The sequence below is a fragment of the Adiantum capillus-veneris genome, chromosome 27, assembly GCF_014529385.1.
Source record: "Adiantum capillus-veneris isolate H3 chromosome 27, ASM1452938v2, whole genome shotgun sequence".
NCBI lineage: Eukaryota > Viridiplantae > Streptophyta > Polypodiopsida > Polypodiales > Pteridaceae > Adiantum > Adiantum capillus-veneris.
Genome location: NC_140957.1, coordinates 122,594,249 through 122,609,131, shown reverse-complemented (window position 1 = coordinate 122,609,131; position 14,883 = coordinate 122,594,249). Strand labels below are relative to the sequence as shown.

The 14,883-nt window shown below is 41.4% G+C and overlaps 1 protein-coding gene across 1 annotated transcript in view; it reads right to left on the bottom strand.

Annotated features, from left to right (window-relative positions):
* LOC147422683 (cytochrome P450 716B1-like) overlaps positions 1–8,748 on the bottom strand; it is a 28,492-nt gene extending 19,744 nt beyond the window's left edge. The window contains exons 1-2 of the mRNA XM_086503363.1: positions 7,617–8,748; positions 7,357–7,544 (exon numbers count right to left, since the gene is read on the bottom strand). Coding sequence (XP_086359489.1) covers positions 7,357–7,544; positions 7,617–8,742 — 1,314 coding nt within the window. The 5' untranslated portion in view covers positions 8,743–8,748. The remainder of the gene's footprint in view (positions 1–7,356; positions 7,545–7,616) is intronic.
* Positions 8,749–14,883: the final 6,135 nt, after the last annotated feature.

Sequence of the window (14,883 nt, the reverse complement as noted above, 5' to 3'; positions counted from 1 at the left end):
CTTGTTACTCTTCGTATTCTCATGGAGAAAAGTCGATTGAAAGGTAAGCGATTGTATTGTTGTTTTGTGGACTTTAAGAAAGCCTTTGATATGATTCCACCTAACAATTTGTGGATAAGGATGGAAGAACTCAAGTGCCGAGTGAGTTTATGTTTGCGGTTTCTCGAATCTATGAGAAGGTGATGTGTCAATTGTGCATACGAAGAGGAATTTCAGAAATTTAAACAAGGACGTCTGTTGTCACCAATTCTCTTTGGTCTGTGCATCGATCAATTGGAACAAATGATACTTGACTTTATGCAAGAAGAAGACATTGAAGAGGTCACTATTTACAATGCGGTAATCATGATTTTGTTATATGCGCATGATGTAGTGCTTCCAACACACACTTTAGAAGATACACAAAAGCTTATGGTTGTCCTTGAGAACTTTTTATTGCATAGTGGCTTGATTATGAATGAATCCAAAACAAAGGTTATGCTTGTGAAAACCAACCATAAGGAGAAGCCATGCATTGTGTACAACAATAAGACACTTGAAGTTGTTGAGAGCTTTAAGTACCTTGGCCTTGAGGTTCCATCCAATCACAAGTGGCATGAATGTGCTATGCATCGTTTCGGGAAAGAGAGCATATTATGTATTTGAGAACAGGTGTAATGCGGGAAACATCAAGTGTTGGGCTCTCAAGAAGTACTTTTTTTGATGCATTGGCGACGCCGATTCTTCTTTATGGAGTTGAAGTGTGGGACGGGAGCATCTCAAAATCTACTTGGAAAGAGTTTGAGAATGTCCAAAAGCCTTTTCTTACAAACTTTTTCCAAGTTAAGCCACAAACACCATATATACTCCTACTTCTTGAGTCGGGATCTCTTCTAATTGAGGTTATGGGCATGGAAAGAGTTGTGGAGTGTATGATAAAGATGCATCAAAACCCCTCACATCAACTTCCTACAATTGCATGAGAAGCAAGAAAAAAAGTTCAAAAGATGCATAAAAGCAAGATCTTGAGCATGGGATGGATGTAAGACATTAAGAAGTGGTTTGGGAGATGGGATGCATTACACTTGCTACATGATGCTTCAATTGACTCCCAAGTGAATGAAGCTTTTCTACGAAGTCAATGTATTACGGCTTGGGAGAAATCCAGTGGGTCACGCTTCATACATTACACCATCCATATTGCTACCAACTACAAAACCATGTTCTTCGCTGAAAGAGGAAACCGTACTCACACTTACATGCTTGAGCCTATCCCCTTATCGACGATACGCACTATCGCAACTATTCGGCTTAGCTTCCATTTCCTTAAATGCGAGACAGGGCGTTGGGGCAATGGAGAAGAGTCAAACCGACTCTACACATCATGCTCACTGCAAGTTCGAGAGTCTGAGTATCACACACTACTAGAGTATTCAGCTTTAGGTCACATCCGAACTTGCTTCTCTCACATTTTCAACCATGACTTAGACCTAAATACTTTCCTCTCCCAGCCACAGTGTGGGCTCTCCATTGTAACTCTCATCACCACAATTTTGTAGCGTCGAGAGTCACTCATCAGCCATACACATACTACATCACATGTAACTTTGGTCCCATAGGTTATATTTGACCTCCGAGGACAATAAAAATCTCTCTCTCTCTCTCTCTCTCTCTCTCTCTCTCTCTCTCTCTCTCTCTCTCTCTCTCTCTCTCTCTCTCTCTCTCTACATTTGCAAGCCAAGCGAGGCTCGTTTCTACCTGTGACTCCGCTCTGAGTGCACAGTCTGTGTGCGTCTGAGTGCTCATGACAAGATGACGCTAGCCCTAGTGCGCCAAAGGTTTTTTTCGTTTTTTTCTCCTTTTTTTTGGGGGGGGGGGGGGGGGGGGGGGGGGGGGGAGACGGGGGAGTTATTTAATTATTAAGAGTTAAAAGTATGTATAAATAGGTATATGTATGTATGCATGTGCATGAGAGGGGGGGTTATTTAATTATTAAGAGTTATAAAAAGTATGTATAAAAGGGTGTATGTGTGCTTCTTTCTGCATGCCCGTGATTGCATGTCTATATGTAGATAAAAATAGAATATCCATATTAGAAAAGATAAGAGTCGTGATATAGAAGTAGCAAGGATAGAGACACAAGTAGGAGCATGAAATACAAAAGAGGTAGATAGAGGCAAAGATAGCAAGTATAGAGATAAAGAGAGGTAAATGGAGAGAGAAAGATTTCTATAGAGCGAGATATATATATATATATATAGAGAGAGAGAGAGAGAGAGAGAGAGAGAGAGAGAGACATATATATGTGGCTATATGTAAAAGGATAGGTAGATAGAGATAAATGTAGCTAGTTAGAGGCAAATCTAGACAAATATGTATTATAAAGAGAGAAATACTTAGTGCTAGATAGATAGAGCAAGATGTAGAACAGGATAGATAGAGGTAGAGGTAATTTATAGATAAAGAAAAGAGTAGATAATAGAAGTAAAGAGGTGAAAAGGGAAAGCTAGAGAGAAATCAGCATGGAGAGAGACGGTGGCAGTGGACCATAGACAGAGGTAGATGTAGATTGATAGAGATGAAATTAAATAGTGACAAAGACCGATAGAGAAAGACAAAGGTGCAAATGCTAAAGATAGATAGAGGTCAACAATTAGATGTACAAATTTTAAGAGATATAAATAGAGAATGTAGGTATAAGATAGAAATATATAGAGATAGGTCATGATGTTCAACCAAAGTCACACGACCGTCTCTTCATTTCTGAGAGAAGCTAGCCAGGCTCGTATCGATATGATCATCCACCTTTATTTCTTGAACAAACTAGCTCCCTATTGTCCTTTGCTTCATTTGAGTCATGCCATTGAGGGCTTCTTAGAATGACGCAACCTGAAGCATTTTGAATGGAAAAACATTAAGAGGCCCACACTCTTTTCCTAAACACTACACTAATTTCACATAAGCAAATCCATCTTGATAGTCATCACATGTTTTAGGGATTTACCATCACAATTTCTCAAGCAACGTTGAAAGATGACTAGGGTATGGTGGTGAAGTAGGGGCAGTCAACAACAGCATGGATATTGTCTTGATTCTAGTTGCTGAGGAGACAATATGGATGACTTCTTGAACAAGGGTACTGATATCTCTTTAGGTGGAGAGCTCTTCATATAGAGATGTAGGGATTTATATGAAGTTGTGCCAAGACGAGATGGATGCTTCTTCAAGAGGAATCATTATATTTCAACAAATTTGCTCTTGATGTAACTAGTTGGACTCCCCGTTCCACACCGCCTAGCCCGGCCCTACCTTATTTAGTCCGGCCTTGCCGGTGTCCTGACATTACTCCCCCATTAAGAAGAGTTTTCGTCCTCGAAAACAAAAGTGGGAAACTTCTTCTTAAGAACACTAATGTTTTCCCAAGTGGCACCTTCTTCAAGTCGGTCTTTCCACTTGATTAAAGCTTGTTGTCGTATGTGATGACGTGTACGCAACTCATGATAATCAAGAGCACATTCAGGTTCATGCAGTAAGGTAGAAGGTTCAATGTAATCAACCAAAACTTGTTGGTCAATGACATTGTCGTCCCCATGTAACCGCTTTCGTAGACGGCTTACATGAAACACCGGATGAATGCGAGAATGTGAAGGTAGTAATAGTTTGTAGGCAAGATCACCTACTCGCTTGAGTATTTTGAAAGGCCCACAATATCAGGGAGATAATTTAGGTGCCGGTCCAGTTTTCAGACTTTCTGAATGTTCTGGCACACGTAAAAATACTTCCTCCCCTTCTTTGAAGGTAACTTGCCGACCTTTCTCATCAACGTATTTCTTATACCAATCCTGTGTTTGCCGGACATTCTGGCGAGAAAGTTTCAGCATATCCATATGGTCTTGGAGAAAATCCTTAACCTGTTGGAGTTTTTCGGTTGCCAACCCCACCGTAACTCGTGACCTAGGTTGAAACCTGTACAGTAGCATGAAAGGACTAAAACCTGTTGTGACATGCTTAGCACTGTTGTAGGCAAACTCGAGAATAGGTAAGTATTCTTCTAAGTCTGATTGTTTTTTACTGACGTATGCTCTTAGCATATCCTCTAGCACCTGGTTAACCCGTTCCGTTTGACCATCCGTTTTTGGATGATCAGCTGTACTGAGGTTTAGTTGTGTACCCAATCGTTTAAATACAGCTCTCCAAAAGTGGCTGTTAAATTTGGGATCACGGTCACTAACAATGTTACTTGGCAAACCATACAATTTGTATAGATTGTCCACAAATAACTTGGTTAGTTCTGGTGTCTTCAAATTTGATTTGGTCGGACAACCTGTCTACAACCACCCATACTGAGTCATGACCTCGTATAGTAATTGGTAAACCTACAATAAAATCCATAGAGATACTTTCTCATTTTCCATTGGGAATCTCCAAAGGATGTAAGAGTCCTCCTGCTTTCAGGGGCTCTGCCTTGTTAACTTGACATTTTTGGCAGTGCAAGACATAAGCTTAAACAAAGCCATGTATACCTGACCACTAAAAATATTGTCGTACGAGAGCATAAATTTTTCTAATCCCCGGGTGCCCTGCACTTGGACTGTCATGGCATTCATAAAGAATTTGGCGCCGAATGTCCGTGTCCGTCAATACACAAACTCTCCCCTTGTGGAGTAGGTACCCATTGTCGATGGTAAAATGCTTCCATCTCTGTAGTTCATCACTTGATAAAGGAGAACTAGGTATGGAGGTTAATTGTACACTATCGTGTTTGGAGTGAGAAGGATCCTTCTTTTGAACATGGCTCCACACTTTGGAATATGCTTCATCATGCTCATATTTGCCCTTGAGAGAATCTAAAAATTCACTACGAAGTTCCGTGAATAAGAGCGAATTGATCTCTGCATTCTACTTAGAGCGTCTGTCAGTACATTGTATCGGCCTTTGCGATACCTTAGCTTGGCGTCATATTTCTAAAGGATCTCGGCCCACCTGGCTTTTCGACCCTTTAAATCTGTTTGTTGTGTAAACCATTTGATGCTTTCACACAATCTCGAACTTAGCACCATACAGATAATGCCGCCATGTCTTTAAAGCAGACACTATTGCATAGAGTTCGCGTTCATAAGCAGAATAGTTCTACTAATCTGCATCAAGCTTCTTACTTTCAAATGCAATCGACCGTCCGTCCTGTAATAGGACTGCTCCAATAGCACGATCACTGACATCCATTTCCAAAACGAATGGTTTCATAGGATCTACAATAGCCAGTATAGGAGCTGTAGTAATGCATCCTTGAGCGTATCAAAACTGTGTTGTTGAGCGGATCCCCACTGAAAAGCTTTTCCTTTGCCTTTAAGTTGATCCGTCATAGGAACAACAATTTGAGCATAGTTTTTAATGAACCTTCGGTAAAAACCTACAAATTCTAAAAATATATATAATTCTTCCAGATTTTTAGGAGGAGGCCATTTTTTGATGGTATCCACTTTGGATTGATCCATGTATAGGCCATGAGCTGAAACAACATGCCCTAAATAATGAATTTTATCTTTTTAAAAATCACATTTAGATTCCTTGGCATATAACTTGTTTGTAGGTAACAACTCAAACACCTGCTTGAGATATTGTAAGTGCTCTTCTTCAGAAGCACTATAGATTAAGATGTCATCGAGGAAAACAATGACAAATTTGCCCAAATATGGCTCAAGACACTATCCATGAGTGTCATGAATGTTGCGGGCGCTTTAGTTAACCCAAAGGGCATCACCAAAAACTCGTAGTGTCCAAACCGTGTTCGGAATGCAGTCTTAGGTATACCGGCAAGCCAAATACGGACTTGGTGATATCCTAACCACAAGTCAATTTTCGTAAAAATGCAAGCATGAGTTAGCTTATCAAATAACTCATTTACTCTTGGCAATGGGTATTTGTTCTTAACATTAATCGCATTTAAGCCCCGGTAGTCTACGCACATGCGCATACTGCCGTCCTTTTTCTTCACTAAAAGGATAGGCGAAGCCCATGGTGAAGAATTGGGTTGTATAAACCCTCTGCTAAGGTAGTCAGCAAGCTGACGTTCCACCTCAGCAGCCTCTGAGTAACTCATACGATAAGGTGGTTTACTAACAGGTTTACAGTCTGCAGCCATGTCAATACTATATTGTACTGATTTTTATTCCTGTTCTACCCCTCTTTTTGCATTGTACTGTTTCTACATGTCCACCATGCTATCGTTGAGGGCCTATATCATCACCCTCACTTGTTGGGCTCTCTCTAGATATCAGACTCTCACGGATGTGGCATCCTGAGAGTCCTCCATGTACTGACGAGCACGTTGACCGGCCCGGACGGTGCAACAGGTCACGATTTGAGCACTTAAACTTTTTGGAAGCCCCGTCCCTTGCACAAAGGGGTATGCTCATTCCAAAAAGAGATTAAACACATCGCGAGATCAAACTTGGGGTTTGAACACAAGCGCCAGCGGGTAGAGGCTAATGCTCAACCACCAACGTAGAGCGTTTGCTCGTTTCCGACCCGTGTTTAAACATATTTAGTGTTTAAACTCCCCGGGGTGGTGGGGAGGGGGGGTTTAGAGCAGCCCGGTTGCCGGTAAGCGAGATCTCTGCCACGTCGGCTCAGAGTCCGAAATCTAGACTCGGCCCACTTGTTGATGTCACATGGTTAGTGCAGCTTCACTAGCGACTCCTAGTTTGAGCAATTATCATACACTCCATTTTATATATCCATATATCCACTCTTGTGGAGCCCGATCAATAGCAAACACCACACGAACCTCACACATGTCCCCTCCACGCTCTACAAGAGACGAGCCAGAGCCTAGTGCAGCTTCACTAGCGACTCCTGGTTTGAGCAATTATCATACACTCCATTTTATATATGCATATATCCACTCTTGTGGAGCCCGATCAATAGCAAACACCACACGAACCTCACACATGTCCCCTCCATGCTCTACAAGAGACGAGCCAGAGCCTAGAGGCATATGCTAATAGTTTAGATAGCAGCGCATATAATGTATTATACTTGGAAAGGACGCAAAAACATTCGATTCCCACATGCACAATTTGCTGTGCGTATTGACGCACCATTCTTGAGCCATGGAAGAACAAGACAAGTCAAAGGAGGAGCAGATTTTGGCTACCCTTCACTATGGGTGGGTGTGTGTGTGTGTGTGTGTGTGTGTGTGTGTGTGTGTGTGAGAGAGAGAGAGAGAGAGAGAGAGAGAGAGAGAGAGTAAGAGAGGATAATGTTTAAAGAACGTGAGAACAATGCTCTCTCTCTCTCTCTCTCTCTCTCTCTCTCTCTCTCTCTCTCTCTCTCTCGTGTACACACACATATTTCTCAAGTACATAGAAATTGTACCTTCCATCCCTTCGGAATTATGTATCCATTGTAATTTAGGTCCTTTTGCGCTTCTTTCATGCCGCCTAGCACAGGAGGCCTTAAACGCAGGGTCTCTTGAAGCGTGGCCCACGTGTACTTCATGTTGGTGATATCCATCCAATTGAGAGCCTCAACTGGTTTCTTTTTTGATGAAATGGCTTCATGCTCTATAACAAAAAATTGTTAAATAGATTAGAGCTTGAAATCTACACTAGTTTTCCTTGTTGTTTAAGGCTTACCTTGGACAAGGCGGTGGAGGCAAGTTGGATTCTGCTCGACAAACTTGAGGGCAAACATGAGGGCAGTTGCAGAGGTATCATGCCCTGCAAACATCAGGAAGAGGGTGACATCTCGGAGCTCCTCGGAGGTGAGAGTGCTTCCCTTCTCGTCGCATGCCAAAATCATCTGAGAGAGCAGGTCCTCGTATCCATGTCCATCGGGATTTTGCTGCATCTGCTGCCGCTTCTGCTCAATGACCTCATCAATCTGCCGGCGGAGCTCATCCCCAGCTCGCCTCGATTTGTTGAAGGTGGTGCCAGGCACATCGACCGGCATCGCCGCCAGGCCGGCAATCCATATCCGGAATTGCACCTCCATGCGATTCAACAGGCCCTCCTCTTCAATCCCTATCAACAAGCTGCAGACGATGCGGAACACATGCGTCTTCAAGGTGCTTGCAATCGACAGCTTCACCCCATCCTTCCAGGTTGCCTCCAAGTGCTGCCGTGTCATGCGATCAGCCCTTCCGATCACTTTCTGCAGTGCCCCTGGCCCCAGACATGCACTCATGATCTGCTTCTGTGTCTTATGCTTGGCACCGTGAACCGCCACCGGCACATTCTTGCCCAACAGCTCCAGCATGTTGGAGGGCCATGAATTCAGTAAATCTCTCTTGTTCTCGGCGCTTGTCAGAAAGCGGTTGGCGGCCGCCCCTTGCACCACCACCGTCGGATGCAGAAACATGCTTGTCCTAAACGTTGGCGACCCGAATTTGTCCGTCCGCTCTCTCAGAAACCGGGTCGGCCCGCCCTGTCGAAGCGAAGAGATGAAGTGCAGGGTTTCCCCTATGAGAAGGAATCCTAGGGAGCCCGGCGGCAGCTCGCTGCTCCGCAATAGGACTGGGGAGAGGTGTACTTTCATCCATGCTAAAGCATTTAGCAGAGGTCTCGCTATGAAACAACCGAGCACACACGCGAGAGCGGTTCGCACAACAAGCTGGGGGCTCTCTATTTGGGCATATAGTACAGAAGCTATGGTTGAGTTTACATCATGCATGAGAGCCATGGTTGGCTGTAGACAGAAACTGAATAATGGAGTTAGAGAAACGCAAACGCCCCATCCACAATATTTCTGATGTACAAACATTCTCGATTCTCGAACGGTGCCTACCGATTAATCCTATTTGTCATCTTGTTCACACCTACAACAAGCCTCAACTACTTAGTGAGGTGACACTACTTAAATTTGTGCATCGACGGCTCGGATGGTTCGCACACCCTCAGCCGCTGATCCCCTCCCCGAATGCTAGTCAGCAAACTTTGGATCTCGCCACAAAACCGCTACTAATTCGTTGCCTTGTTTCCCCTCAGTTTAAACAAATCAAGCTTTCTGCACAATTTGAATAGGCCTCCTCTTCAAATTGCTTGAGCATGGATGTTGCCCATGCACATTCTGAACGGAGCCTATAGTGTTGTGGCTTGCCCTAACTAGTCCTAGTCACAATGGCCTACATAGAGTGGGTTCACATGATGCCAATGGTAATCTTCGTCTTTTTCATTTTCGGGATCTTCCCTTGTTCACAAGAGGAGGAGACAATTCAAAACTCTCATTTCCTCGTAGGTGATCAACAAATGAGTTATAGGCTCGTGGCAGAGCCCTTTTGCCGAAGGCCATTGATGTTTGTTTATTGTGCATGATCCACATGCGTTGCTAAAATATGAGCGGAAAAAACGATCTTTCGAGGGGGGAGGGTGGGTTGCCCATTTCTATGTGGGTCTGAAAATTGTTCTCTCGCTTTTTCTGCCCAAGGAGCATGCGCCATAGTAGAGGAACTCCTCTTTCGTCAGGTCGTCTGAACCTAGCCATACTTAGCTCCATATTTGGCATATTTCCCATGTGTAAGAGAAGGCGATATCAATTTAAAATTTAGAGATAAATAAATTTTCATGTGGGATGACACTAAAACTAGGCTTTTTTCTAGCATTGGTGGGATGCCTCCATGTGGAATAGGAAAAGAGGGTTCCCTTATGTTTGGACAACTATGCCCCTACGTGTCCGTTCCAAAGGCAAAAGAGCGTCCAAAAGGGTTGAACCAAGAGGCTAGCAACTCAAAGACCGACACTTAAAGTAGAGGGCATCCCATGTATAAAGGAAATCTTGGCAACCTCACAAAGGATGTTTTCTCTTATAGTGAACCTTTTGATTACAAAGTCTTTGGGATTTCAAGGCTTCTCGCTTTGCATTGGTCTTTGAAGAAGTGGCCGAATTTATCGAACTTTTTTTTCCTATTTGGAATAGCCTACCAAAGCCTTGATTCTAGTAGAGTCTCTAGATGGCATTAGTTTTGATCAGGGATTTAATTACACATGAAAAAGTCGAGATTACATTAATTATTAACGTGATTTTCATGGTAATTTGCAGAAACCGCAAGAGCCGATAAACCCATCGAAAAAATAAAAAACCCAAGTGGGCTAAATTGTATATAGTAAAACATCTTCTAACTTTGGCAATTTGACAAGGCAAATCCTTACGGAGTGTATCCGAGCGCCGGATACAATTATCTCCTTGTGAATTGACCTAAGGTTACAAAGCCACAGATCCTTTTTCTGGGCCGAGCGTGATTCTTAATCGGCGATAACCATTTCTTTAAAATAAAAAAAATATTTGCCGAAGACAAAGGTACAATGCCAAAACAATTGAATCTTTGAAGAGTCACACTCATTGCGACGAAGCCACTGATCAATAAAAGGGTTGAAATTGGCTCCAAAAGATGAGCATATATGAATAACGAGTTGATAGTCAATGGTCGGACGCCCTGTACTAGTGTACTGGGTATATAAAGATCCTTGAAGTCTTGCATTTTACACCATCATAGGTTTGAAATGATATACATTGTCACTACACAATATGAGAGCTATAATCCTTAATTGGGTGAAAATAGCTTTTATATATTGAATTGGATGCATAAGGGGGTTACAATCCTTTACTGGGTACAAGTAGTCCTCAATTGCATAATTGTATTGAATATTTCATAGTCTTGTTTTATGCATTAGTTTAGATAGGGAGTGCATTGTGTATCATGAAAGGTTGTATGTGCATGAGATGGCCAATCTAAGATATTATTGCTTTCGTTTGTGTTTTACCCAGGGGAGTCCACTATGTAAAAATTGCATATAGCACGTGCGAACAAGAGGTATTTAAATAATCCCTTACATGTATATTTTCAAGTATTATATGTACCCCTTAAGTATGTATTTTTGTAAAAACAAACTAGCCCTTATGCGTGAAAATTTTCACTTTCTCAATTAAAAAATCCTTTATGTAAGTATATTTTTTTGTAAATGTATCTAATTATAAATCTCTTATTTTGTTCACACATGCTATCTTACATCTTTCATAATGGATGCCTCGGGGTTTTGCCGTTTCAATGTATAAAGTTAATTATCCATTGTAGTATGTGAAAATAGTTGAGCAAATTAAAAAACGCGAAACCTTTATATATACAAACAATGTAAAGTTTTTAGATTTATCTAATTGTCTGCAACGGATTTGCTACCTTATTCCCCCTCAGTTTATTAAAATCAAGTTTTCTGCACAATTTGAATAGACCTCCTCTTGGAATTTCTTGAGCATGGATATTGCCCATGCGCACTCTGAACGGAGTCTTAGTGTCGTGGCTTGTCTTGACTAGTCCTAGTCATAATGGCCTACATAGGGTGGGTCAGACCATGCCATTGGTATCTTTGTCTTTTCATTTTTCAGTTCTTCCCTTGTTCACAAGAGGTGGAGACAGTTCAAAACTCTCATTTCCACACAGATGATCAACAAATGAGTTATAGGCTCGCGACAAAGCCCTTTTGCAACAGGCCATTGATGCTTGTTTATTTTGCATGATCCACACGGATATCTCTAAAATGTGAGCAGGAAAAAACAATCTTTCGAGGGGGGAGGGTGGATTGCCCATTTCTGTTTGGGTCTAAAAATTATTCTAGCGCTTTCTGGACAAGGAGCATGCACCATAGTGGAGGCACTCCTCTTTCATCGGCTCGTCTGAACCTAGCCATAGTTTACTTCATATTTGGCATTCCCATGTGTAAAAAAAGGCTATATCAATATACAATTTAGAGATAAGTCTCAAAATTTGCAGGTGGGATGACACTAAAACTAGGCTTTTTTCTAGCATTGGCAAGATGCCTCCACTTAATTAGGAAAAGAGGGTTCCCTTATGTTTGAACAACTCTGCCCCTAATGGCCCGTCCCAAAGGCAAAAGAGCGCCCAAAAGGATTGAACATTGAGGCATGCAACTCAAAGACTGACACTTAAAGCAGAGGGCATCCCATGTATAAAGGAAATCTTTCCAACCTCACAAAGGACATTTTCTTTGATAGTGAACCTTCTGATTACAATGTCTCTGGGATTTCAAGGCTTCTCGCTTTTCATTGGTCTATGAAGAAGTGGCCGACTTTATCGAATCTTTTTTTCCCATTTGGAATTGCCTATCAAAGCCTTGATTCTAGTAGAGTCTCTAGATGGCATTAGTTTTGATCAGGGATTCAGCAGCGTGATCATGATCGTCTGATTACGTTAACAACATGAGTAATTACACACGAAAAAGACGAGATTACGTTAATTATTAACGTCATTTCATGGTGATTTGCAAAAACCACAAGAGCCGATAACCCCATCAAAAAAATAAAAAAACCATGTGGGCTAAATTTTATATAGTAAAACATCTTCTAACTTTGGCATTTTGACTAAGAAAATCCTTGCGGACTGCATCCGAGCATCGAGTACAATTATCTCCTTGTGAATTGATCTAAGGTTACAAAGCCATAGGTCCTTCTTCTGAGCCGTGCGTGATTCTTAATTGGCAATAACCATTTCTAGAAAAAATTAAATTTTTCATTGAAGACAAAGGTATGATGCCAAAACAATTGAATTTTTGAAGAGTCATGCTCATTGCGACGATGCCAATGGTCAATAAAAGGGCTGAAGATGGTTCTAGAAGATGAGAATATATAAATAACGAGTTGATAGTCAATGGTTGAATGCCCTGTACTAGTGTACTGGGTATATAAAGAACCTTGAAGTCTTGCATTTTACATTATCATAGGTTTGAACTAATACACATTGTCACTACACAATATAAGAGCTATAATCCTTTAATTGAGTGAAATTAGCTTTTATATATTGAATCGGATGCATAAGGGGGCTACAAACTTTGATTGGGTACAAGTAGTCCTCAATTATGTAATTGTATTGAAGATTCTATAGTCTTGTTTTATGCATTGGTTTAGATAGAGAGTGCACTGTGTATCATGAAAAATCAGTGTATGTGCATGAGATGGCCAACTGTGGGATGGGTTTCTAACCTCACTCTTATCTTATTGTAGACATAGCAAGAACCACAAATATAATTGCCAATCCATGGGACGAAGCTGACTCGACTAGTGCATAGAGGTTACAAGAGGGTGTCAATCTCTTGGAAAACAATATACAACTCGCATCTAACACAAGATACACTCAAATGACCAAAGTCACCAAAAGCTAGTCGCTAATCGGCAAACAAAACATGATTGTTACAGCATCAAATGACATCCGCATGTTACAAAAGTTCTAGGACAAGTATATAAGACTTAAGCACACCTGCTTATGGTCTCAAATCTGACTTTAGGTCAAGTGCAAAAATTACAATTATTAGCAGCAGTTCGTTTTTTACCTATTCATTTTTTACCCCGAATGTATCTAAATGCTTAGCAATGATGCCTGAATACCCCACCTATGCTTACTTTGTGATCCTAGCTTAAATTACTACTTATGATGAAATCGACGACGCCAAAAGCTACAGTTTACCATGAAATATTTACGTCAATGCGTAGAGCTCTTACCTACGGTTGCAACGCAAGACGACATTGCAATTTGACAACCGGGAAGGAAGTAGGAAGCCCAAGAAAAAGAGAAGTGAGTGTCGTTAGCTCACGCTGTGTTTGTATTATCCAAAACTTTAAAAATAACTTACAAAATTTGGCCTTTATACCTTAGCCAAGGTTTTTTGGTCAAAAACTAATAATCTGGGAGCTCTAACTAAAAATAAGTTCATACAATTTGGAAGCTTATAGCCCCAGCTCGTCATCACAATATCCATCTGGAAAATAGGAGTTACAATATTTGCAATTTGTTTTAACAATAAAATCTCCCAGAAAATGTTACATGCGAGTTGACGGCTATCAAGGAAATCTTTAAGTGCATGTAGAGCTTTTTCATATCTGATGCGTGTTTCTTTGTCAGGGACTTGCAAAAAAATTGAAAAGTGGCTTTGTTTTTAAGTTCAATGGCAAAATAGCCAACAAACCTTGATGTCAGATTGTTGATCACTGGCCCAAAAATCTTTGTTCGCTATGTGAAGATCCTGTGTAAAAAGCCTCTTCAAATGCCAACATATTGCTTGATGGCAGGAACATGCATCTGACGTGGAAGCAATAGAGGACTTCTTATGAGGGTTGTCCACTCATATCATAGCATAAACCTTTGTTACCTTCTAGGAAAGATATCCATGGGGCTCCTACTTGCTCAGGCTCATGAAAAGCTTGAATGCATGTAAGCAGCATTCTGCAGATTTTATAGAGCATTTCACATGAGAGATCAGGGAGGCTTTGAAGAAGTTCATGGCACCCGTTAGTGTTTTCACCATGTAATCCTTCGTTTTTGGTCCCTGCTCTAGAGCTGGCAGTCTTGGGTAGTTGAGCCAAGTTGGTCTCTTCTTCCTCAATGCATCGTGTGCTTGTCATGTCCTTATCCTTGATACAGGACATAATGTAGGGTCTTTCTGTATTGCTACAAGTGCTCTTGTAAACAGAAGGAGATATCGTGAGTTCTTGTTGAGTCAGTTCTTTCTCCATTTTGGGTGGAGAACATCTTAACCTTCTTCCTGCATATCCTTGTAAAATATTTCTTTGACTTGCAGTAGCTCCACCTTTATCAAAGGGTAGGGCAGCGACTGCTGATGCCATTGACCATTGATTTGGTTGGGAGTGAGTTGAGTTACATTGACTGAGTGGAGAAGTCTCAACTCTTAATCCATTTCCGCTTTCCATTTAGCATCTACTTCATGGACAATCTGCTCTTTCAGTGCATCTTCTTCAGCTTTAGAAAGCTTGACCATTGGCACTTGTTCTTCTTCAATGATTGGCACTTGAAACTCCGAATCTCCTGCTAGCCGTTCTAATGGCTGTGTTTCCATATCTGCAAAGGAGACTGATGGTATGTTTATGATTGGATGTTCAGAG